This window comes from Scyliorhinus canicula, chromosome 18 (genome assembly GCF_902713615.1).
Source record: "Scyliorhinus canicula chromosome 18, sScyCan1.1, whole genome shotgun sequence".
Classification (NCBI taxonomy): Eukaryota; Metazoa; Chordata; class Chondrichthyes; order Carcharhiniformes; family Scyliorhinidae; genus Scyliorhinus; species Scyliorhinus canicula.
Window position 1 is genome coordinate 112,506,108 of NC_052163.1, and position 26,505 is coordinate 112,532,612.

The 26,505-nt window shown below is 45.3% G+C and overlaps 1 protein-coding gene across 1 annotated transcript in view; it reads right to left on the reverse strand.

Annotated features, from left to right (window-relative positions):
- Positions 1-854: 854 nt before the first annotated feature.
- LOC119953711 (SURP and G-patch domain-containing protein 2-like) overlaps positions 855-26,505 on the reverse strand; it is a 31,599-nt gene continuing 5,948 nt past the window's right edge. Inside the window, exons 2-10 of the mRNA XM_038778260.1 lie at positions 23,865-25,805; positions 23,089-23,368; positions 14,263-14,477; positions 12,310-12,433; positions 10,627-10,841; positions 8,804-8,862; positions 7,128-7,264; positions 4,869-5,004; positions 855-2,530 (exon numbers count right to left, since the gene is read on the reverse strand). Coding sequence (XP_038634188.1) covers positions 4,869-5,004; positions 7,128-7,264; positions 8,804-8,862; positions 10,627-10,841; positions 12,310-12,433; positions 14,263-14,477; positions 23,089-23,368; positions 23,865-25,805 — 3,107 coding nt within the window. The 3' untranslated portion in view covers positions 855-2,530. The remainder of the gene's footprint in view (positions 2,531-4,868; positions 5,005-7,127; positions 7,265-8,803; positions 8,863-10,626; positions 10,842-12,309; positions 12,434-14,262; positions 14,478-23,088; positions 23,369-23,864; positions 25,806-26,505) is intronic.

Consider the following 26,505-nt stretch of genomic DNA (forward strand, 5'->3'; position numbering starts at 1 on the left):
CAAGCACCTTGTGACATTTTACTAGTGTTTCCCAAACCGTTCTTTAATGCCTCAAACTTGGTGTGACCTCAGAGTAAACATTTGTGAGTTAAGAGCTGTTTAGGGCACGGGAGGGTGGGGCGGCTGGCCTTCAGTTGCTGATTGTAATCCCAGTTGCCAATAAAAAACAGCTGTATAGTAACCTTCAATAAATATTTCTAAAAGGTTAAAGCACAAATGAAGGGAGAAAAGAAAAGGGGAAGGAAAAATAATCGAAGGAACAAAGGAGGTGTGGAGGGCGTAAAGCAGAGGAGAATAATATAACTAGAGAGGGAGGAAGGAAGACAGAAGAAAAAAAAAGAGAAAAGGTTAAATGAGAGGCCCTGGGATGGCTGCAAAAGGCTGAAAATCGACAAGCTGCCTCCAAGCTCCTCCTGTGCTCTGGCTCCTTCGGTTCACTGGAGGGCACTGACAGCTCCTAGCTGAAATATTTTCTTCTAGGGGCCAAGTTAGGTAAATCTGAATTTCAAACCCCTCAGCTGCCTTCCCCCAAACTATCAATTGTAGCTCCTTCCTGGTTCTGTGTTGAAGCCCCACTCTAAAGATGCAAACATCTTAATCTTGTGCTTTATTGAGGGGGTGTTGCACTGTCGAAGAGTTGTCTATCCCATTGCACATCAAACTTAGCTCCATTCTGCACAGTCTAGGGATTCAGGTAGTTGGAAGAGGAGCAGGGAGCTTTTCCGATGGCCAGACCAACATTCTACCCTTAACTGACAGCATCAAAAATAGATTAACTGCTCATTCATCTTATTGCTGTTTGCGTGATCAGTCTTTGCACAAAATGGCTATTCAATGAACTCAAGGATATGTGATTTAACATAGTGCTGTGGGACACGTTTTAAGCACACGCACTTTATTTTTTTTTCAGTATATCCAGATTATAAACTTTCATCTGTAAGAATCCGTCACTTTCTTTAACTCATGGACTATCAAAGATGACAGTGTTCAGCTGGCACCTTTAGTATAGTTGTGGAGGGTCGGCGAGGCCAGTGGTGAATGATACCACCATGCTGCGTGCCGCATGCACGGTGACCAAGATAAGTAAAGCAATACTAAATAATTCAGCAAAATCTCACAATGTTTGACTACTGATATAAATAACATGACAAACACGATAGCTAAGTAAGGAGAACGGCACAGAACACAGGAATCTGAACAAGCACTTTCGCTACAATACTTTTTACAACTCATAGCTCTGTAAGAATTTTTCATACGGGCCATTTGTCTCCCTACCAAACTTTTGATGCATACTCAGTCTAGTGCTGTTAGCTCTTGTCCACTCCCATGTGACCAAGACCATACAGCTACGCTCGTGGTTAAACAAGAACCCCTCTTTATCCCCACCCTATACCCTCGGTAGGATTGTCCTTGCACATCTGTGCCATTGCCCAATGGGATTTGGGCACATGTTATGATAATGGGGCCAGTGCAATTTGAAGGTCAATGCGATCTTGGGGAATTGTTGGCATTGTGAAGCCAAGACTATAATCTGTGGTGGGCCTCTAAATGGGTGTTCTATAATTGTGTTTACGGTTTCACTATAAATCTGTCTCTGCAGTGTCAAACTTGACAGTCAGTTATCCTGTTCGATCCTCTACTTGATACAGTTTCTTCTTGCTATTGGAACTGAATAATTGTCTATCTGTATGCTCCATTTTGTATTTGTTTGTACCTGTGATGATGTGAGAGTCTGCGCACAAACACAAATATGTGATGGAGACTGTCCCTAGATTAATACTTGGCTTGGCTATGAATGGCTGCAGTATACTGAAGGTCAAGGGGAAGGAGAGTCTCCACTTGCAGTCTGAAAGCTTGCTGTGCTCCCAACTATGTTTGGGCAGACACCCATTTACCACCTGCAACTCACTGAAAATGCAACTGTGAACTTCCATGTGGTCACGACAGATACTTACCTAAGACCAGGGCGACAGCAAAATCCAAGATATTACCTGAAACTGAGTTGTAGAGAGAGAGAAAAAAACACTGGGTAATGGGGACAGAGGCAACCTAATTAATCTATAAAAAACAATAATATCTAAAATGGAGAATATGTTAAGACACATTGTAAAAAAAAGAAGAAAACGAAGCAAGTGCATTATAGATTTCCTATAACGGTTCATCCTGTGACATCAAAAGGGCTAATTGTATACACCCGGGTTGGCCAACCAGATACACCAACATTTGCTTCCAGTTGAGTGATTGGATAATTTGGAGTATCCAATTGGAGCATTGGATTTTGTCATTTTTGCGGTCAGGATAACACATACAGTGAGTTACCGAGTATAGTGAATTACTGGGTTGCTCGGTACAGCAAGTCGCTATGTATAACGGGTTCCATCATACATTCATCATCTGGATAGATTCCATTTTAAATATTTTGCATTTTCAAGTCACTTCACTTCCTGTGGCCTCCAATCCAATCAGCTTGTGGCATGAAGACCATCCTCCACTTTCCAGAAACTCCCAGCATCACCAACCCGACATTAACCTGAAACAAAATAATAAAATAGGATTATTTCCTGACAGTTTATAAATTCCACATCCCTCCCCGCCCTACCAACTCAGTTTGTTTCCCTCCTCTCCTGACAGTGCTGACTCTGGGATGCAGATCCCCATTTCTCTTGAAGGTTGTCTCACTAGGGTACAGGTCCCTATGTTAAGCATTGCCTGTCCCCGTTGTTTCATCCAGTGACTGGTTGGCAGACTACACAAATACAGAGGACATAACAGCCGAGCTCGATCCTGTACTCACCTGACACCTACACACACATGTACCTTCATGCGGTGACCTGCTAGGACAGTGGTCAGGAATGGGAACTCTGTTTTGTTTTTCTTCCTCTCAGTCCAAGGGCCAGGTACTAGGTCAGGCTAACTTCTTCACAACAATCACTATAATATAGATACTATCAATCCAATAGGAAATTCATGAGAAAGCCCATTACCCAGAGATTGATAAGAACATCGAACTCACTACCACATGGAGTAGTCGAGTCAAATAGATTATTATTATAGACACATTTAAGAGGGTGAAATGAATAGAAGGTTATGGGACTAGATGACCCCTCTGCAGCATAAACTTGGCCTGTATTTTTCAATTCCTCCAGAGGGTATGAGTCAACCACATTACTGTGGGTCGGGAGTCACATGGAGATTGGGTAAACATGGCAAATTTCCTTCCCTAAAGGACATTAGTGAAGCAGATGGGTTTTTACAACAATCGCAACAGCAGTCATGGTCACCATTACTGAGACATATTGAATTCAGATTCTACCAGCTGCCGTGGTGGGATTTGAACCCATGTCCCCAGAGCTTTGGATTTGTTTATTGTCATGTGTACCGAAATACAGTGACAAGCATTTTTCTGCTAGCAAAAATACATAATAGGGTAGCACAAGATACACAATGTAAATACATGGACATCGGCATCGGGTGAAGCATACATGAGTGTAGTATTAATCAGATCAGTCCATAAGAGGGCCATTTAGGAGCCTGGTAACAGCAGGGAAGAAGCTAATTTTGAATCTGTTTGTGCATGTTCTCAGACTTTTGTGTCTCCTGCCCGATGGAAGAAGTTGGAAGAGTGAGTAAGCTGGGTGGGAGGGGTCTTTGATTATGCTGCCCGCTTTCCCAAGGCAGCAGGAGGTGCAGATAGAGTCAATGGATGGGAGACAGGTTTGTGTTACTAGTCCAATGACATTACCACGATGTCATCACTGTCTTTGTGTGCTGTGTCAACTGAACATAAATGAACGTATTTCAAGCACTTGGGGGCTTTCCCAAGAACTGAGATCAGCTTTATAAGTACAGGTCATTCTTCTTTTTAGGAAAATATTTTATTGAGGCATTTATAATTTTAACACTTAAACAGAAAAATCCAACAAAGACAAAAAAACCCACAATAACATAGCCAACCCCCCCCCCCCCCCTCCACAGACCCCAACCAACATGATACTCCGCCTCATGGCCCTCCCTTCATTGGTTTTCCTACCCTTATTTTTCACTTCTATGCCTCCCCCCTTTTCCCCCACTCCCCGTCCTTGCTGACAGACTAATTTTCCTTAAAGAAGTCAATGAACGGCTGCCACCTCCGAGTGAACCCCTGTAACGAACCACTTAAGGCAAATTTGATTTTGTCCAACTTGAGAAACCCCTCCATGTCATTTATCCATACCCCTGACTTGGGGGGCTCCAAGTCCCTCCATCCCAGCAGAATCCGTCTCGGGGCCCCGAGGGAAGCAAAGGCCAAACTGTCGGCCTCTCTCCCCACTGGGCTCCCAGATCTTCTGACACTCTGAATATCGCCACCTCTGGACTCAGAGTCACCCTCCCTTGCAGGACCTCAGACATGACGTCTACAAATCCCTGCCAAAAGCCCCTCAACCACGGACACGCCTAGAACATGTGCACATGATTCGCAGGATCTCCCCCAAAGCTCCCACACCTGTCCTCCACCTCCTCAAAAAATCTGCTCATCCGGCCACAGTCATTTGAGCCTGTGGACCACCTTGAATTGGATCAGGCTGAGCCTGGCACATGACGAGGACACGTTCACTCTCCACAGGGCCTCCTCCCATAGCCCGACCAACTCCTGTTTTGACATCATCATCATCTTGTCTTGTGGCCCCCTTTGTGGAAGGTGCGGAAAGCTCGAGACCTGCCTCCGAACAAAATCCTGTACTTGCAGGTACCGGAACCCGTTCCCACCTGGCAACTCAAACTCCTCCTAATACAAGTCATTCTTAACCAATTAAGTTCCCACTCACAAACTTTAGATGAGTTTCAGCATTTAAACAAATTATAAAGAGGTCAGTGTATGACATATGTACCTAGGATTTAGACAGCAGCTTGGTTCTGAACGCCACCATCATCCGTTTACGGAAAGTTGCGAACTCATTATCCGCCTCTTCCATTTCTGCAGTAATGGGAACTCCTAGCCCAGCTCTGTCTGTCGATGTCACACCCCTAGAGAGGAGAGAGATTTACTTTGAAAGAGGTACAGGTATATCACAGGGTTTAATTAGTATATTGCTACCAATGCATGAGAAGGAAACAAACATTGGAGCTAATATAGATTAAATTAAGGTTTTGTAAAGTTGAATATATTCCTTTATGTGGCTTCCATCTCTACCATATCCCGAGACAGACCTATTCCCACCAGTCCTGTACCCGTGTTACACAGTGACAGACCCGTCCCCACCAGTGTACCCCAATGTCATATAGTAATATACCTGCCCCCACCAGTACTGTACTCCAGTGTTAGTGACAGGCCTGTCCCCACCAGTCCTGTACCTCAGCATTATACAGTGACAGACCCGTCCTCACAGTCCTGTATCCGAGCTTTGACAAAGGATCATCTGGACTCGAAACGTTAGCTCTTTTCTCTCCCTACAGATGCTGCCAGACCTGCTGAGATTTTCCAACATTTTCTTTTTGGTTCCTGTATCCCAATGTTATACAGTGACAGACCCATCCTCACCAGTACTATACCCTAGTGTTATAGTGACAGACCCGTCCCCACCAGTACTGTACCCCAGTGTTATACAGTGACAGACCCATCCCCACCAGTACTGTACCCCAGTGTTATACAGTGACAGACCCGTCCCCACCAGTACTGTACCCCAGTGTTATACAGTGACAGACCTGTCCCCACCAGTACTGTACCCCAGTGTTATACAGTAACAAACCTGTTACCACCTGTACTGTACCCCAACGTTATTCGGTGACAGACCTGTCCCCACCAGTAATGTACTGAGAGTCATTCAGTGATTGGTCTGTTCCTATCAGTGCTCTATCCTGTGGTGGTTTTAAAATTAAGTGTGCATGCCTCAGAGGTTCAGCTGAACAAAGATCTTTATTTAAAAAAAATTTTTATTTTTTTTTTATACAGTGCCCAAATTATTTTTTTTAATTAAGGGATAATTTAGCATGCCCAATACACCTACCCTGCACATCTTTGGGTTGTGGGGGTGAAACCCACGCAAATACTGGGGGAATGTGCAAACTCCACACGGACAGTGACCCAGAGCCAGGATCGAACCTGGAACCTCGGTGCCGTGAGGCAGCAGTGCTAAGCACTGCGCCACCGTGCTGCCCACAAAGACCTTTATTAAGACGTTAACATCCCCGTGTTTGCGTGGGTTTTGAACCCACACCCCAAAGATAAGCAGGATAGGTGGATTGGCCTGGCTAAATTTCCCCTTAATTGGAAAAAAATTGGGTACTCTAAATTTATTTTAAAAAAGAACACATTAACAGGGCAGCATGGCGGCACAGTGGTTAGCACTGCTGCCTCACGGTGCCGAGGACCAAGGTTCGATCCTGGCTCTGGGTCACTGTCCGTGTGGAGTTTGCACATTCTCCCCGTGTTTGTGTGGGTTTTGCCCCCACAGCCCAAAGATGTGCAGGGTAGGTGATTGGCCACGCTAAATTGCCCCTTAATTGGAAAAAATGAATTGGGTACTCTAAATTTTAAAAAAAAGACGTTAACAGGCTGAGATGTCACACTGTCCGTTTGCCTACCCAAACTGCCGATGACGCTATGTCATATGATCAATCTCTTAAAGTGCCCATGTCCTATTGCAAGGCTGCTAGTGAGGAAACACTAGAAATACCATGAATATACAATATATCCCAGTGTGAGACAGTGACGGACCGGTACTGACCAGTACTGTACCCTAGTGCAACAGTGAGACCTGTCCCCACTAATACAATATACCAGTGTTATACATGATAGACCTGACCCCACCAGTACTGTAACACAGCCAGTGTTATACGTATAACCAAGTGTTGTACGCAGTGTTATACAGTTGAAATTGCAGTGTGATTTCACAGCTCCAGTGTACGTTGCATGTCTGCCATCATGCAGTAAAGAGGTGCAAGGTTCTAGTTTCCCATTTCACAGTGAGGCACTGAATGACAACACATACTATGATCTCATTAACAAGAGAGATGATTGTGCTGGGGACCTTATGGCTCACAGAGAAACAAAGATGCACCCCAGGAGTTTTGGCCGGGTTTGAAACTAGGACCAAACATGAAAGAGCAGTATCCAATCCAGTCCAATCCGTCTCCGACCTGTTTCATACCTGTTGACTGGGTCTCTGATGCCCTGTTTTCCTAAGCCCAGCCCATCTCCATCCTTCCAGCCCATTCTTTGCAGCATCTTGTACCCAACATTGTCCACCGCCAGCTTGTTTTTAGTGTAATTTATATCCTCATTTCTCTGAAAAGGGAAACATTTGATCAGAATAAACATTTGTATCTTCAACAGTGGACCAATTTCACCAGTGTCAGCAGCTTTCAGTGGCCCAGTGGAGTATAGAAACTATTTGTTTTAGGCCCGAGTCTGATAAGTCAGAAGATTCCTGGTTTGGTCTTTGGACAATGTTGAGTTCGCCAACATCTTAATCCTTTCATGGGATGTGGTTGACAAGGCCACCATTTATTGCCCATCTCTAATTGAACGGAGTGTCTTGCTAGGCCATTTCGGAGGACAGTTAAGAGCCAACCACATCGCTGTGAGTCTGGAGTCACATGTAGGCCAGACCAAGTAAAGATGGCAGATTTCCTTACTGAAGGACATTAATGAACTAGGCGTGGTTTTACAACAAAGTTACTTCGGACTTTATTAATTGAATTTAAAATTCAACAGTGACCGGGGTGGGATTTGAACACATGTACCCAGAGCATCCAGTGTGCTTTCCTAGCCTGGCAGGGTCAAAAGGCCTGTGCTCTCCTGACCACCATCCAGTGACTCTAATTAGACGGTTCATGGGCAAGGGCAGGAGCAGGCTCAGTTGTGATGCTTAGGGCTGAAGTATGAAGGGTGGTCAGTTGGGTGACCTACTGAAGGATGCCTGACCCCTGAGGAATTGCAGCCAGAAGACCAAGTGTCTTTCAAAGAAGGGAAGACTTGGATTTTTATATGGCCGTTTCACATCCTCAGGACATCACAAAGGGCTTTCCAGCCACTGAAATACTTTTTGAAGTGTAGTCACTGTTGTAACATAGGGAAATGTGGCATCAGATTTGGACACAGCACAATCCCACAAATAGTAATATAACTACCAGATTACTAGTTATTAGTGATGTTGGTCGAGGGATACATATTGCCAGGACACCCAGGAAAACTCCCCGTATGCAACACCGCAAGTGTTACTTTGGATTATGGGCTCAAGCTTCTGGAACGGGATTGTTGAAGTATCCCGCAAGTAGCTATTAGATCAATGATTAGTTTTAGTGTTGTTGATTGAGGATTAATATTAGTTTCAGAACACCAGGGAGAATCCCTCTGCTCTTTTTTTCAAATAATGGCTGTGGGATCGTTTCCATCCACTTGAGGAGACAGACGAGGCCTTTGTTTAATGTCTCAACTGAAAGCACCTCCAACAGTGCAACACTGGGAGACTCAGCCTGAATTCTGGGGCTCAAATCTCTTGAATGGGACTGGAACCTGCGGTCTTCAGAGGCGAGAACATGCTGCATATTGAGATATTGCTGATGCTTTTGGGAGTTTTGAAGATAATGGGCATTTAAACAAAACTATTTGCCGACACTTACCAAGCATGCACTCAAATATCCACCCTAGCAAAAATGTTTGGAATGAACACCCGGAGAAAACAACTATTAATATATGAATTAATGTCTTAAAATAAAACAGCAGAATGAATATCTGGTTGGGAACAGGACTGATAATTAGGAAGATATGTAGCAATAGAGATGACGTGAATGCTGGGCTGTACACGATGGTTCCTAATCTTACCATTTTTTTCTTCGGTTTGTATGTTGGCTTGTCATAGCCGATTCTCTTCAGCTCGCGGACTGAAATGACAGTACACATTTATTAGTGATTTTCGCCTGTGATTTTAGAAACAAACGAAAGGACAGAGACAGCAATTCAGCCAGAATGGCAAGTCACACTTGTGGACTATTATTTTATTTTTTGGATAATGTTTCACTGAGGTTGTAGATAGGAGTTACTTTAAAAAGTGACTTTTAAGTTTGGGCTGTCTTCAAAAGGGAGAATTTTCTCAGGGCAGTCTATTAAAGGAATACAGATTAGACCTGGTTAAATATAATAATCAGAAATTGTTTGTTACAAAGATGCCATAATAACTATTAACTGGTTATCAGTAAACATCTCTTGACAATGTGTTGGAAACCCTTTAACCTCTGTCTGTGAAGATACACAGCATTTTGGGGCAGAGGGAGAGAGACTTTCTAAACAAGATATTGCACAGGGAGTAAGACAGCAAAAGGTTGCAAAGGATAATCATAGAATTTACAGTGCAGAAGGAGGCCATTCGGCCCATCGAGTCTGTACCGGCTCTTGGAAAGAGCACCCTACCCAAGCCCACACCCCCACCCTATCCCCATAACCCAGCAACCCCACCCAACACTAAGGGCAATTTTGGACACGAAGGGCAATTTAGCATGGCCAATCCACCTAACCTGCACATCTTTGGACTGTGGGAGGAAACCGGAGCACCCGGAGGAAACCCACGCACACACGGGGAGAACGTGCAGACCCCGCACAGACAGTGACCCAAGCCGGGAATCGAACCTGGGACCCTGGAGCTGTGAAGCAATTGTGCTAACCACTATGCTACCGTGCTGCCCTTGAATGCAGTTCTGCTCTTGAATGTAGGACAGAATGCATAGAGGCTAGTCTATTGAAGCAATTCATCCACTGTGGGGCAGATATCATCACGCATTCATGACTTCTATAACGTTCCATGAAAATAAGTTTTGCAAACTATCCTAAGTGAATCTGGTTGTATCTGTTGCCCTAAACGGTTACCAAACTGTGTTATGAAGCCTTTTAACTGTTCAAATCAAGCTTCATTTCATTTAGCGTGAAACTCATATCTTTGAAGAGATTGAAGACCAAGCATACAAAGGGCACGAGATGTGGTTCAGATCACAGAGAGGTTTCCTGGTTAAACCTCTGGGTTGCATAGTAGCCAAACATATGTAGCGTTTGATCAGTCAACTTCAATAAAAGACACCGCGATTGTCGCTGCTGAACTTGCAACGGATCAATGACAGGCCCAAATGGGTAGCACTGAAGTGCCAATGCGATTTGGTGAATAAGCTTTTGAGGGGCCTTCATTCAAACCCTGAATACATTTGGATCAGCTTTAGGTGTGACAAGTTTGACTAGGGCAGCATAGATGCATCTGGGCCAGAAGGTGGTTGTTTCAAACCTCAATTCCAGGACTAGCCTTCATATCTCGGGCTGATACTTCAGTGCAGCACTAAAGAGATTTGGAGTCCAAGGCATGAGCAATGAATGGACCTGTCAGAAATTTTCACAGAATATTTCATTTTCTTACATGAAAGGCTGTGGATCTGAGCTGGGAATTTGAAAAAAAAAAATTAAATAGATCAATTGCAAGATACAAACCAATATTTCACTTTGAAGCTTGATTTCTATAATTCTCTAATATCTACCTGTGATGGACAGTGGCCCTCTATTGGGGAAGATAGTAAGAAGTAGGTGGGATAACCATTGTGTTTAGCAACCTTTATCCGTATATGTTTAGTGAAACGGAAACTGTTTGGCTTCACTTTGTCAATGCATACCCGGTGATGAAGTTGCTTTTGGGAGGAGCCTTTTGGGTGGCAGCATTCCTACTTTCAGAGTCAGTCCCTTCCGTTTCCTGGGAAGAACGGAACGTGTTGAGGATGCCGACTCCGGTGCAGGATCTGTGGTATTGGATTTCTCCACCATCTCACTGTACTCCTTCACCTTCTCCTTGTAGTATTTATAGTAGGAACTGTTTTCATCGTAGAGAAACCTGCAAAGATGCAAACAAAGGGAACCACTGTGATCACCGCTCCTCTCGAAAACAGATCAGCACATCTACTTGATGAGCAGGATGGCAAAATGTTGCAGCCAATGGGCACTCACATGCCTATTGTGAGAGGACAGAAACACAGTAAGATCCCACAAACAGCAAGGTGATAATGTCCAGTTAATTTATTTTAGTGATATAGGCTGAGGGATAAATATTGATCAGGATACTGGGAAGAATCTCTTTGCTCTCCTTCTAAAGATTGGCCGTGGGATTTTTAATGGCCTCATGAAGGCAAAATGGGCCACGGTTTAATGCTTCACCCAAAAGATGACATCTATAACGATGCAAACTCCTTCAAACAACAGCTTACAATGGAATATTTGGTAATTTACCACGTTGCTGTTTTTGGGATCTTGCTGTATCAATAGTTGTTGCATCATTTCCTACATTACAACAGTAACTATATTTCAAGAATACTTTGTTGGCTGTAAAGTGCTTTGGAACATCCTGAGGTTGTGAACACAAATTTTTTATATACAGATATTTTTCAGAGTTGCCTCTCCGAAATCTGTTTGGGGAGTCACATCCAAATCAGAGAAACTGGCCAAGTTTGTGGCTGAATATCTGACTCTGATCCAAAATGAAGCTATATTTATAAACCGTTTTTCACAACTTCAGGATGTCCAAAAGTGATCCTGGATAAAAGAAATAAGAGAACAAACTCGCTATGAAGAATTTTTAATAATATTTTTATTCTCCTCCTTTTTCACATGTTCTCCCAAATTTGCACCCACCAACAATAAATAATAATCCCTATATCAATAACAACGATCCCATCCTCCCACCCAACATTAGCCCGTATGTTCACATAAACAAATGACAAAAAGGAATCAGGAATCACCCATAGTCGCCATTAACACATACAGGCCCCCTCTCCCCAACCACCCCTCCAACTAATGTTCAATGTTATCCAGTTCTTGAAAGTGCATAATAAATAATGCCCATAACTTGTAGAACCCCTCCGTCCTTCCCCTCAGTTCAAACTTAACCGTCTCAAGAGTCAAGAATTCCAGCAGGTCCCCCCGCCACGCCAGGGCACAAGGTGGAGAGGTTGCTCTCCATCCCATCAGGATCCGCCTTCGTGCGATCAACGAGGCGAAGGCTACATCTGCATCCACACCCGTTTCCAACCCCGGCTGGTCCGACACCGCTACGAAGAATTAATTGGTCAGTCATTAGATCTGCTGAATGACAGGTGCACACAAAATTCAGTGTCCCTTGCCACCACCTCATCCTCCCAGGCAGTGTATATGACCTGGGAAAAGTAAACATTAACTTTGGGATTAACTGATCCAAAGCACTCTTGGGCCAGACAGTGCAAGGGTACCTCTTACTGCTAAAAAAGAACTCCGTCTCATACACTCATATTTCTGACATGCCAGCAAGCAGCCAGTCTCTGTATTCTTACCAGAAGGTTGGATTATCGCGATTGTTTTCAATAGCAATCTCTTCCAGTTCTGGGCCACATTCAGCCACAAATTTGGCCAGTTTCTCGGCAGTGGTTCTCGTTTTTGCGTCACCGAGAGGATCACCTGCAAGAAAAACAAGTTAAGTTGTAGAAAGCACAAATCACTCAGAGACAGTAACTTGCTGTTGATTCTCACTGTTTCTCCTCACCTAATTCACCACCTCACACTATACACTTGCACTCAGGCAGGCCAACTGGCTCCCAGGCCATTGCCGACTTTACCCCAAATCAGAAATAGACAAGCACATTAATGCAAATTCTGCACAGATGGACAGAAGGCAGAGAGTAGATCAGTCTTGGTCATGAAATACCGTTCAGTTCAGTACTCTGCTGGCACTCACTGTCGAAGCTAATACATTAAGAGTGGCCACAGGGTGAGGTCACAGATGTCATTTAGCTTTTGAGGACCCATACCCCAGGATGAATGAGCACCTTCTGGAGACAATTGTAAAAATATGGCCTACAGTTGTGTCATGCCAGCATTAGAGGTCAGGGTTTTTATTTATAATTTACTCCTCAAAATTATTATTAAACAAGGATATTAAAGATTTATTAAGCAATACAGCATATGCAGCAGTGCTTAAGTCTACACTTAGAAGGCAGTATTTGCAATATTACCTTGCTGATTAAATTTGGGGACTAAGCTGCTACAATTCTGAGCTCAGTATCTTCAAAAATTACAAATCTAAATACTATTACAGACAGGCAAATTCTCTTTACTCCCTCTATGTGACAATTCACAAACTCTGTATATCACCATATAATTGTTAAAATACAACTTCATATAATGAGAATGGAGCTGACTTATTCCTAATCAATAATTTTGCCTTTTATTACTAATGAGCTCATTTATTTATACAGCAGTACGACGTTTTTACTTTACCTTTACAGATAGTTTCACTCAGCACGCAGTAATTATAATTCTGTTTTGATTTGGCACCAAGCCAATATCCTGCCTCTACAGAAACCTTAAACTTGTTCTCCATTGTTTGCCCTGCAATTATAATCAACTGATTAAATAGATTAATCAGAATGCAATAATAGACCTTTTAATTAGGTTTAAATCGGCGACTAAGCTGACCCATGTTACAGGTCAGCCTTGGCTCAATAGGTCAGTGGGAATTTAACCTGACTTGTTGAACAGTCAAAACCTAATGGCCAACAGCTAAAACCTGAATCTATATAATGCTTTTACACATGACCTTTGGACCATCGAATCTGTACCAATGCATGCAAATCACCTGACTACCTACCTAATCCCATTTGCCAGCACTTGGCCCATATCCTTGAATGTTTTGATGTGCCAAGTGCACATCCAGGTACTCTTTAAAGGATGCGAGGTAACCCACCTCTACCATCCTCTCAGGCAATGCATCCTAGACCGTCACCATCCTCTGGGTAAAAACGTTGGTCTCACATCTGCCCTAAACCTCCTGCCCCTCATCTTGAACTTGTGTCCACTAGTGGCTGACCCTTCAACTAAAGGGAACAGCTGCTCCCTATCCACCCTGTCCATGACCCTCATAATCTTGTACATCTCGATCAGGTCGCCCCTCAGTCTTCTCTGCTCCAATGAAAACAACCCAAGCCTATCCAACCTCTCTTCATAACTTAAAATATTCCACCCAGGCAACATCCTGGTGAATCTCCTCTGCATCCTCTCCAGTGCAATCACATCCTTCGTATAATGTGGCAATCAGAATTGCACACAGTACTCCAGCTGTGGCCTCACCAAAGTTCTACACAGCTCCAACATGACCTCCCTGCTTTTGCAATCTATGCATCCCATATGCCTTTTTCACCACCCTGCTAACCTGCCCTCCCGCCTTCAGAGATCTATGGACAAACACGCCACGGTCACTTTATTCCTCGGAACAGTTATGTTATCCCTACCTTTTTCTGTAGCTGGACAAGTTTTTGAACTCTCAACTTGTATCAGGAACTCTTTTTGGAGTGCACTTGGCGTATTGTCCGTGGGTGTTTTACATTCTGACCCTTGGTTCTCTGCAGCACCGGATTTGCTTGACTGGCAGGTGTTTTCTCTAGAGTACTGTGCCACTTTATACTTGTAATACCTGTATTCGTTGCTTCTTGTGTCAAGCAAAAACCTTTAAAATAATTTTTTTTTCAAACAAATGTTAGTCGATAAGTCTCCCTTTTCTATGTTCCTCACTGTTTCCTGGGCCAGGCATTATCTATAGTCAAGAGAGTGGGCAGCTATCAGCCAATGCCGGCACAGAGGACATAGCTAACATCATTAATTCATCCACCCCTTCTGAAGCTGCTAATAATACTCACTGTGGTACATCTCCTGAGCACCCACAGCTCTTCAGTACTTGGTTCAAGTGGCTGTTATTATGTGACTGTCGTTAGTATATTCAATCATGAAAATGGGCTATAAGACTGCATTTTAAAAATAAATTTACAGTACCCAATTCATTTTTTTCAATTAAGGGGCAATTTAGCATGGCCAAACCACCTACCCTGCACATCTTTGAGTTGTGGGATCAAAACCCACGCAAACACGGGGAGAATGTGCAGACTCCACACGGACAGTGACCCAGAGTCGGGATCGAACCTGGAACCTTGGCGCCGTAAGGCAGCAGTGCTAACCCACTGTGCTGCCTTTAAGACTGCATTTTTAATACATGATCTCTATTTGACAGCATAGGGTACCCCATGGGAGGATTTAAACTAGTATGACAGTGGGGTGGGAACCAGAATGGGTGTAATAACTGAAGGGGAAATAGAGGACCAAAATAAGAGAACAACATTACCCTCAGGCAGAGCAATAAAGTGTACGAAGGCAGGTGGTCAATGCAGGATTGAGGGTGTTGTACCTAAATGCAAGCAGTATGCGAACAAGGTAAATGAGCTTGTTGCACACATTGAAATTGGCCGGTACAATGTTCTAGGCATCACAGAGACGTGACTGCAAGGGGATCAGGGCTGGGATCTAAACATCCAAGGATATGTGTCCTATCAAAAGGACAGGCAGATGGGCAAAGGGGCCGGGCATTGTTAGTAAGGAATGAAGTTAAATCGAGAGCAGGGAGTGATATTGGATCAGAATCTCTGTGGGTAGAGTTGAGGAATCGCAAAGGTAACAAGACCCTGATGGGAGTTATGTACAGGCCCCCTAGCAGTAGTCAGGATATTGGGCAGAAAATAAATTAGGAAATAGAAAAGGAATGTAAAAAAAGCAATATTACAATAATCACGGGGGACTTTAATGTGCAGTGGACTAGGAAAATCAGGTTGGTAGTGGATCCCAAGAAAAGGAATTTGTGGGAAGTCTAAGAGAGTTTTTTGGAGCAGATTGTGACGGAGCCGACTAGGGAACAAGCAATTCTGGATTTGGTGATGTGTAATGAGGCAGACATGATTAGGGAACGTAAGGTGAAGGAACCCTTAGGGAGTGGTGACCACAATATGATAGAATTTACCCTGCAGTTTGAGTGGGAGAAGCTGCAATTAGATGTAACAGTATTACAATTAAATAAGGATAACTACAAAAGACATGAGGGGGAGCAGGCCAGGCTTGATTGGAAAAGGAGCCTAGCAGGGAAGTTAGTGGAACAGCAATGGCAGGTGTTTTGGGAGTTATTCGGGAGGCACAACAGAAATTCATCGCAAGGAGGAGGAAACATGCTAAAGGGAGGACAAGGCATCGATGGCTGATGAGAGAAGTCAAGGACAGCATAAAAGCAAAAGAAAAAGCATATAAAGTGGCGAGTATTAGTGGGAAGCCAGAGGATTTGGAAGCCTTTACAAGCGAGCAGAGGACAACTAAAAAAGCAATAAGTGGGGGGAGAAGATGAAATATGAGTGCAAGCTAGCTAGTAATATAAAGGAAGATAAGGCCAGCACGGTGGCGCACTGTTTAGCATTGCTGCCTCATGGCGCCGAGGTCCCAGGTTCGATCCCGGCTCAGGGTCACTGTCCATGTGGAGTTTGCACATTCTCCCCATGTTTGTGTGGGTTTCACCCTCACAACCCAAAGATGTGCAGGGTAGGTGGATTGGCCACGCTAAATTGCCCCTTAATTGAAAAAAATGAATTGGTATTCTAAATTTATGAAAAATAAATAAACAAAAGAAGATCGGAAGAGTTTTTTTCAATATATAAAAGGTAAGAGAGAAGCAAAAATAGACATTGGTCCACTGGAAAATGTGGCTGGAGAAGTAATAATACGAAACAAAGTAATACCTAGGGGAACTAAATAGTTACTTTGCATCAGTCTTCACAGTGGAAGACACCAGTGGGATGCCAGAGGTCTAGGGGAATTAGGGGGCAGAGGTGAGTGCAGTGACCATCACTGAGGAGAAGGTTCTGGGGAAACTGAAAGGTCTGAAGGTGGATAAATCACCTGGACTGGATGGACTACACCCCAGGGTTCTAAAAGAGACAGCTGAGGAAATTGTGGAGGCTTTGGTGATGATCTTTCAGGAATCACTGGAGGCAGAAAGGGTCCCAGAGGACTGGAAAGTGGCTAATGTAAAACCGCAGTTTCAGAAGGCGGGGAGGCAAAGATGGAAAATTATAGGCCGGTTAGCCAGACTTTGGTCATTGGTACGATTTTAGAGTCCATTATTAAAGATGAAATTGCGGAGTACTTGGAAGTGCATGATAAAATAAGACTGAGTTAGCACGGCTTCATCAAGAGGTGGTCATGTCTGACAAATCTGTTAGAGTTCTTTGAGGAGGTAACAAGGAAATCAGACAAAGGAGAACCAGTGGACGTGATTTATTTAGATTTCCAGAAGGCCTTTGACAAGGTGCCGCATCGGAGACTGTTAAATAAGTTAAGAGCCCATGGTGTTCAGGGTAAGGTCCTGGTATGGATAGAGGATTGGCTGACTGGCAGAAAGCAGAGAGTGGGGATAAAGGGTCTTTTTCAGGATGGCTGCCGGTGACTAGTCGTGTGTCTCAGGGGTCGGTGTTGGAACCACAACTTTTCACAATATACATTAATGATTTGGAAGGGGCAGCACAGTGGTCTAGTGGATAGCACAACCGCCTCACGGCGCTGAGGTCCCAGGTTCGATCCCGGCTCTGGGTCACTGTCCGTGTGGAGTTTGCAAATTCTCCCCGTGTCTGCGTGGGTTTCGCCCCCACAACCCAAAAATGTGCAGAGTAGGTGGATTGGCCAGGCTAAATTGCCCCTTAATTGGAAAAAATTAATTGGGTAATCTAAATTTAAAAAAAAAATAAAAAATTAATGATTTGGAAGAAGGAACGGAAGATACTGTTGCTAAGTTTGCAGATGATACAAAGATCTGTAGAAGTTCAGGTAGTATTGAGGAAGCAGGCAGTCTGCAGGAGGACTTGGCAGGCGAGGAGAGTGGGCAAAGAAGTGGCAAATGGAATACAATGTGGAAAAGTGTGAGGTTATGCACTTTGGAAGAAGAAATGGATGCATGGACTACTTTGAAAATAGGCAAATGCTTAGGAAATCAGAAGCACAAAGGGACTTGGGAGCCCTTGTTCACGATTCTCTTAAGATTAACGTGCAGGTTCAAGCAGCAGTTAGGAAGGCACATGCACTGTTAGCACTCATGTTGAGAGGGCTAGAATACAAGACCACGGATGTACTTTTGAGGCTGTATAAGGCTCTGGTCTGAGCCCCTTTGGAGTATTGTGAGCAGTTTTGCGCCCGTATCTCAGGAAGGATGTGCTGGCTTTGGAAAGGGTCCAGAGGAGGAGGACACAATCTCAGACCTTAGACTTCCGGTAGCGGCCATGTCCGGCTGGTGTGTGGTGTGTGTGGGGGGTGTGTGTGTGTGGGGTGTGTGAACATAGAACATAGAACAGTACAGCACAGAACAGGCCCTTCGGCCCTCAATGTTGTGCCGAGCAATGATCACCCTACTCAAACCCACGTATCCACCCTATACCCGTAACCCAACAACCCCCCCCCCCATTACCTTACTTTTTAGGACACTACGGGCAATTTAGCATGGCCAATCCACCTAACCCGCACATCTTTGGACTGTGGGAGGAAACCGGAGCACCCGGAGGAAACCCACGCACACACGGGGAGGACGTGCAGACTCCGCACAGACAGTGACCCAGCCGGGAACCGAACCTGGGACCCTGGAGCTGTGAAGCATTTATGCTAACCACCATGCTACCGGGTGTGTGTGGGTGTGTGTGTGTGGGGTGTGTGCGTGCGTGCGTGTGTGACGCGTGTAATGCGAGAGGTCTAAACGGGCCGGTCAAGGAGTGTTCTCGCACTTAAGGGGATTAACGGCAGACGTAGCCATGCTACAGGAGACGCATTTAAAACTCGCTGACCAAACGAGACTGAGGAGGGGATGGGTGGGCCAGGTGTTCCATTCGGGGCTGGACCCGAAGACCAGAGGGGTGGCAATTCTGGTTAGCAAACTGGTGGCATTCGAGGCAGGGAGTATTGTGGCGGACAAGGGGGTGCAGGTACATTATGGTGAGTGGTAAACTGCAGGGGGCCTGGGTGGTGCTGGTGAACATCTATGCCCCGAACTGGGATGACGTGGAATTCATGAGGCGCATGCTAGGTAAAATCCCGGACTTGGAGTCAAATAATTTGATAATGGGACTGGGGGGCTCGGCCAAGGGCAAAGGAGTTTTCTCTTTTCTCCCAAGTTCACAAAGTGTACTCTCGGTTTTAATTTTTTGTGTTGAGCAGGGCATTAATCCCAAGGGTGGAGGGGGTCGAGTATTCGGCCATTGCGGTCTCAGACCATGCCCCGCACTGGGTGGACCTGCGACTAGAGGCAGAGGGAGGGCAGCGCCCTCTCTGGAGACTGGACGTAGGACTGCTAGCAGATGAAGAGGTCTGTGGGCGGATAAGGAGGAGCATCCAAAACTATGTGACAACAAACGATACAGGGGAGGTAACAGCGACTACGTCTGGGAGGCTATGAAGGCAGTTATCAGAGGGGAGTTAATTTATATTAGGTCCTATAGAGAGAAGAGGGAGAGGGCGGAGAGGGAGAGGCTAGTGGGAGAGATACTCAGAGTAGACAGGAAGAATGCGGAGACCCCCTGAGGTGGGGCTGCTAAAGGAGCGCCGGAGACTGTAGGCGCAGTTTGATCTGTTGACCACAGGGAAGGCAGAGGCGCAGCTGAGGAAGGTGAAAGGGGCAGTCTACGAGTATGGGGGAATAGCTGGTAGGATGTTGGCACACCAACTTCGCAGGAGAGATGCGGCCAGGCAAATTGGGGGAGTTAGGGATAAGGCAGGTAACACGGTCTTGGGCCCAGAGAAGATCAACAAAGTCTTCAAGGAATTTTATTGTAAGCTGTACGAGTCAGAACTCCCAGTGGGAGGGGAAGGGATGAAGCAATTTATGGATCAATTGAGGTTCCCAAGGGTGGACGATGATCTGGTAGAGGGATTGGGGGTCCCAAATGAGTTGGAGGAGATAGTTAAGGGCCTGGATAGTATGCAGTCGGTCAAGGCACCGGGACCGGACGGCTACTCTGTAGAATTCTACAAGAAATTCTCGGAGCTGCTGAGCCCACTCCTGCTAAGAACCTTTAAATGAGGCTAAGGAGAGAGGAGCCCTCCACCCGACGATGTCGCGGGCCTTGATCTCGCTCATCCTCAAGGGGAGAAGGTTCCGCTACAATGTGGGTCCTACAGGCTGATATCGCTCCTAAACGTAGATGCCAAACTGCTGGCCAAGATTTTGGCTGATAGAATAGAGGACTGTGTCCTGGGAGTGATTGATGAGAATCAGACAGGCTTCGTCAAGGGCAGGCAACTGAACTCAAATATGAGGATCTCCGAAACATAATCATGATGCCCTCAGAAGGAGGGGACGCAGAAGTAGTGGCTGCAATGGATGCAGAGAAAGCCTTTGGCCGGGTGGAATGGGACTACCTGTGGGAAGCGTTAAGTAGGTTTGGATTTGGTGAGGGATTCATAGGGTGGATCAAACTACTGTATCAGGTCCCTGTAGCAAGTGTGTCTACGAACCGGCTGAGGTTGGAGTATTTTCGGCTACACCGAGGGACGAGACAGGGGGGCCCCCTATCCCCGCTACTATTTGCCCTTGCAATTGAGCCGTTGGCCATAGCGCTGAGGGCTTCTAGGAGCTGGTTCGGGGGGCGGGTTTCGCTCTACGCAGACGACCTGCTCCTGTATATTTTGGACCTGCTAGAGGGGATGGGGGAGGTCATGCAGATCTTAAGGGACTTCGGGGGTTTCTCGGGGTACAAGTTGAACATGGAGAAAAGTGAGCTTTTCGTGAATCACACTTGGGGTCAGGAGAAGAGACTGGGAGAACTCCCGCTCAAGTTGGTGGAGAGGAGCTTTCGGTACCTGGGTATACAGGTGGCTAGGAATTGGGATGCCCTACACAGGCTCAACTATCTCGACTTGTAGAGCAGATGGAGGGAGACTTTAAAAGGTGGGACATGCTCCCGCTTTCCCTGGCGGGATGGGTGCAGACTGTGAAAATGACGGACCTCCCCAGATTCCTGTTCGTTTTCCAGTGCCGTGAGTTAAAAGGCTGTTTTTAGAGCGCAGTCGGGGGTGTGTGTGTGTGTGCGCGCATGTGTGTGTGGCGCTACCGAACCTCTGTAGCTACTCCTGGGCGGCTAATGTAGCCATGATTAGGAAATGGGTAATGGAGGAGGGGCCGGCATGGGGGTGGCTGGAGGCACAGTCATGCAACGGCACCAGCCTAGGGGCACTGGTAATGGCACGCTGCCGTTCTCGCCGGCACGATACACCACGAGCCCGGTGGTGACGGCGGCACTGAGGGTCTGGGGTGAGTGGAGAAGGTACAGGAAGGAGGAGGGGGCCTCAGTTTGGACCCCGATACGGAATAATCATAGAACTGACCAGGGCAAGATAGATGGAGGGTTTCAAAGTTGGCACAGGGCAGGCATCAAAAGGATGGGGGACCTGTTCATAGATGGGACTTTCCCTAGCTTGAAGGCACTGGTGGAGAAATTCAGTCTGCCCCCTGGAAACACCTTCTGATACCTCCAAGTCCGCGCCTTTCTCAAAAAACAGGTGGGGACATTTCCGTTGCTACCCCCTTGCAGGATACAGGACAGGGTGGTCTCTGGCATCTGGGTAGGGGAGGGGAAGGTTTCGGACATTTACCAAGAACTGCAGGAGGCTCCAGTGGAGGAACTGAAGGGCAAGTGGAAGGAGGAGCTGGGTGTGGAGCTGGATGAGGGCCTGTGGGCTGATGCCCTAGGCAGGATGAATTCCTCATCGTGTGCCGGTTCAGCTTAATTCAGTTTAAGGTGGTACATCAGGCACACATGACGACGACGAGAATGAGCAAGCTCTTTGGGGTTGATGACAGATGTGCGAGATGTTCAGGAAGCCCAGCAAACCATGTCCATATGTTCTGGGCATGCCCGGCGCTTAAAGAATTCTGGCAGAGCTTTGCAAAGGCTATGTCCAAGGTCTTGGACGCTCGGGTAAAGCCGAGTCCGCAGATAGCGATATTTGGGGTGCCGGAAGATCCGGGAGTGCAGGAAGCGAAGGAGGCCGACGTCCTGGCCTTTGCCCCCCTGGTAGCCCGGAGACAGATCTTGTTAATGTGGAGACGCGATACCCCAGAGTGTGGAGACCTGGTTTAGTGACATGGCTGGGTTTCTTAGTCTTGAGAGAATAAAGTTTGCCATGAGACTGACCTTGCTGGGGTTCGCCCGGTGGTGGCAGCCGTTCCTTGACTTTCTAGGCGAGCGTTAAAATGTCAGCAGCAGCAGCAATCCATGGAGGGGTGGGGGGTTGGGGAACGGTTCATTTAATGTATATTCTCTTTGTGTATAATGAAAATAGCCACCTTGTTTTGTTAATTATTCTTTTTTTTCCCCCACTGGTTATGTAAAAATTCTGTTTGAGAAAAACCTTAATAAAAACAATAAAAAAAATAAAGGAATGAACCTTTAAAACAGAGATGAGGAGAATTTCTTCAGCCAGAGGATGGTGAATCTGTGGAACTCTTTGCTGCAGAAGGCTGTGGAGGCCAAATCATTTTTAAGACAGAGATAGATAGTTTTGATTAATAAGGGGATCAGGGGTTATGGAGAGTAGGCAGGAGAATGGGATGAGAAAAATATCAACCACGATTGAATGGCAGAGCAGACTCGATGGGCCAAGTCGCCTAATTCTTCTCCTATGTCTAATGGTCTTATGAGTAGCCTGGCTCAAAGAGGGACCTAGCCTGACAAGATCATTTATTTTAAACGGGTTATTTTAAAAGGGGGGCAATGTTTTGGACAAATTAGCTTCTCTGACCTTTAACGTGATTCGCTTGTCTCAGAGGGTTTTGAAACTTTGGAATTCTCTAGCCGAGGGGTCTGTGGATGCCTAGTTGCATTTATTGAGGATTAAAATTAATAGATTTTTGAACACCAAGAGAATGAACGCGTGTGGGGTACGGGGCAGGAAAGTGAAGTGAATGTTAAAGTTCAGCCATGATCTTACTGCATGACAGAAGCAGACTCAAGGGGGCATTTAGCTTATGCATCCTGCTATTTCTTATGTTCTACAATCAAAACACAGACTGCCAGAAATACCCAGCATCTGTGTAGAGAAAAAGAGTTAACGTTAACAATTACCATCAGAACTGTTCTGATGGAATATCACAATCTGAAATGTTGATTATTTTCTCTCCATAGGTGATGCTTCATCTGCTGAATATTTCTCACATTTTGTGTTTATATTTCTGATTTCCAATGTCTGGTGTATTTTGTAGTTGCCCTTACCGATAATTGGCATCGTCCTTCTTGAACTGGATGACTGCTTTCTCTGCTGCTTCACCCTTCTCTGCTACAAACATAGCGAGTTTATCGATAATGGTCTTGACCTCGGTGTCTTCTGGGGGGTGGATGCTCTCAACAACTGTTGCATCTTTCTCTGAAATGCTCCTGCCACTGCCATCAGTGGATGCTGAGCCTTTCTCTGTCTTCCATCTATTGCTGCTGTCTGATGCCGAGGAACATTTCTCTGTCTGCTTGCTGGCTTTGGCATCTACCAAAGAGGAAACTTAAAAAAACACAACAGTTCAAGCCATCTCTGTGGAAGGTGGCGAGCTAGCAGGAATTCTTAGTGGAATCTCACACAATAGAAATTTGAAGGGAAATGTTTCAGCTTTCCTGGTGATTGGAGCCAAATTGAAACAGCAACCTTGCTCCTTGCCAAGGTTGCACTTGGGATTCTGCTACCAAGACGAAAGGTGCAAGACTCACTCCCAGACTACTGAAAAGCATCAATGTAGCCAACTGCTGGAGGCATTGGGTACCAGCCAGGCCAGCAACTGGACAAAGGAGGGCTGCAGCCTCAATTCATTGACATCAATGGCTTCACTATGTTGTCTGATATTAAAGTCATATTTAACATTTCAATAACGTCACGTCACACTCAAAATATCAATCGAGCCTTTTGATTAAACTACAATGTGTTCTAATCGCAAATTTAATTCAAGCTATCCATCTGTTTTAAAATATTACAAACTATCAAGAGATTAATTTTGAGTACTTACTTCTTGAGGGCTTGATTGCAGCATCATTCTTAGATTGTTCCTCTGCTTTTGTTGTGAACTTACTGGAACAAGAACCCTGGCTATGTAACGGAGGGAGGTAGATTTGCTCCACTCGGTTCTTCAGCTCATTTATGTATTTGTTCCCAAACAGCTGATTGCTTTCCAGATTCATGAAATAATCGTATTTTGGAGCCACTGAGATCAGCCCGGTGTTCTGCAACAAATTTTTCCGTCTTTCTTCGCTGACAAAAGCAAAGATTTGCCCAATGAACACCATTGATTGGCGGCAAGCTATGATTGCCTGCTCTAGCTCACTGGCATGTTTGTCAGGGATCTGTGAGCTTTGCGCCTTAGAGCTCAGCTCATAATTATTGCTTACTGCAAGAAGTGGGCCTATGCATTCCAGCAGCTTGCTCTGTATCTCTTGCAAAAGAGATTCTCCTTTATGCACAATATCATCCAACTCTAACCTACTCGTAATGACATTCTTCCTTATCAACAGAGACACAAAAGCATTATCTATCACAGGGTACGCGAGACCTAAATGTGCCGCTACTGTCGAATCACAGATATCCTGATGCTGCTTTGCCATCAAGCACTGGAAGGCCGTTGCTACCTTAGAATAGGTATCCGTGTTGGGATCAAAATTCTGTTTTACGGAATGGTCAGCAGCAACACTATGAAAACCAGCCCATTTTATTATTTGCTGTCCCAGTTCCATTTGACTACCTAGAGCAGATATATTCCCCAATGAATGCAAATGAGTAGAAGAGTCTGTGGAAACATTTTTGTAGGTGGTCACTGGCATGCTGGACACAGAAGACCCCAGTAAACCAGCAGGGGCTGTTCCTAGAAGACCAGGGGCTGTCCCTAGAAGGCCAGGGGCTGTCCCTAGAAGGCCAGGGGCAGTCCCTAGAAGGCCAGGGGCAGCCCCTAGAAGGCCAGGCGCTGTCCCAAGAAGGCCAGGAGCTCTGCCTAGAAGGCCCTGTCGTCCTTGAACCTTTGGACGCTTAAGCAAAGGCCCTCGTACATTTTTAGGAGGCACTTTAGAAAAAGAATGACCCCTTCTGGAAGTTTCGGTGTATTTATGAGTAGAACTGTGTTGGTTCAAGCGAGGGTTATAATCCTCAGCTGCATGGAACCCGTCTGTAGGTGTAGTGGTCTGGTAATTGGAAGAATCCATTTGAGAGCATTCCCTGGATGGGTCTCTCCAGGATGTGTGTGAGGAATCATTCTTACTAGCCGCCAAACGCCGAGCATTATCAATAACATTACTCAATAACTTGTATAACTCTGCATCAGGTTCCTTAACAGGGCTCCTAGATCTAGGATTAGATCCTTGATCCCTGGTCTCATGACCAGGGCTCCAGCATCGTCTGTGAGATTCTGAGTGTCCTGTATTATCAACAGGGTTTTGGGATCTATTGTATAAACTTTGACCATCTCTGCTATTGGGACTTTGGGATCTCCTATAGAATTGGTAACCTCTGGAGTCATTAGCTGAACTCCGAGACTGCCAATTATTTGGGCTCGTTTGGCTTCTATATGATCCTGACCGATTTCTGGACTCAATAGGGCTCACTGATCTTCTGTAGATTCCAGATCCTCTCCTAATAGGACTGCCATTGGAATTTGCTGGTCTTCGAAACAACCCTCCATTCCCACCAGATTCAGCAGGGCTCCTTAATTTGTTATACTGTGAATGGTGATCATCCCTCTCATGGTGCTCCAAGAAATTCTTTCTTGCTGAGGCAGAATAGGAAGCATCATCATAATATCGACTGTTATCTTCAGAAGGCATTTCTGCCTGACTGGGCATATTCCTCCATCTCTCCGATCTGTGAGATGGAGATTCATAGTCATCATAGGGAAGGCCATCGTATTGTGCATTTTCTTCATAAGATTCCCTGGGATATCGCCTGGGTGCATAGTTGAGCATTTCTTCAATGATAGAGGGGGAAGAAAGGAAGAAAAAAAGTGTTTAGCTTTTCTTTTATTAAAATTGAAACAATGCTTTTAAAAAGTTGTAATCTATATCTCATGTAAAAGCTAAGGTATTAGAGATCACTTGGGCATGCTGATAACGCCACAAAGATCAGAAAGACATGATGGGTTTTTAACCACAAATGCACCTGACTAACTGCTTTTGGGAAATCCGACATAATCCAAGAGATGCAAGTAAGAAAAACAGGAAACATTTGTCCTATCAACGGGGACATGCATTGTCCTCCTCAAGATACTAAACAATGAGAGAGCCTCACATCTTTTGTCCACTAGGCTTGAGGATGCATGGTGAATGGAGATATGAAATGCTTTGACATGAACCCATTTGCTCAAGTAGAGGAAAACAGCTTGAAAAGAGCCAATTTTAGACCAAGTACTCTGGATCATACTGGCCAAGATATGCTGGCCACTTGTAATCCATTCACCTAGAACCAAATTCAGCAGCGCAGATTCCATAGCTAGTTTTTTCCTCCTTTGTGAGCCACAAAAGACAGAATTGTGTAGGTTTATATGTGGAGGTGCAAGTTTATGTAGCTGCATTTCCAACACATTGATGTGCCTTAATTTATCCTTTGGCTAAAAGCTGAATGTGTAGCTGACTATAAAGAGCTACCATCCAAACTAGCCTTTACACATA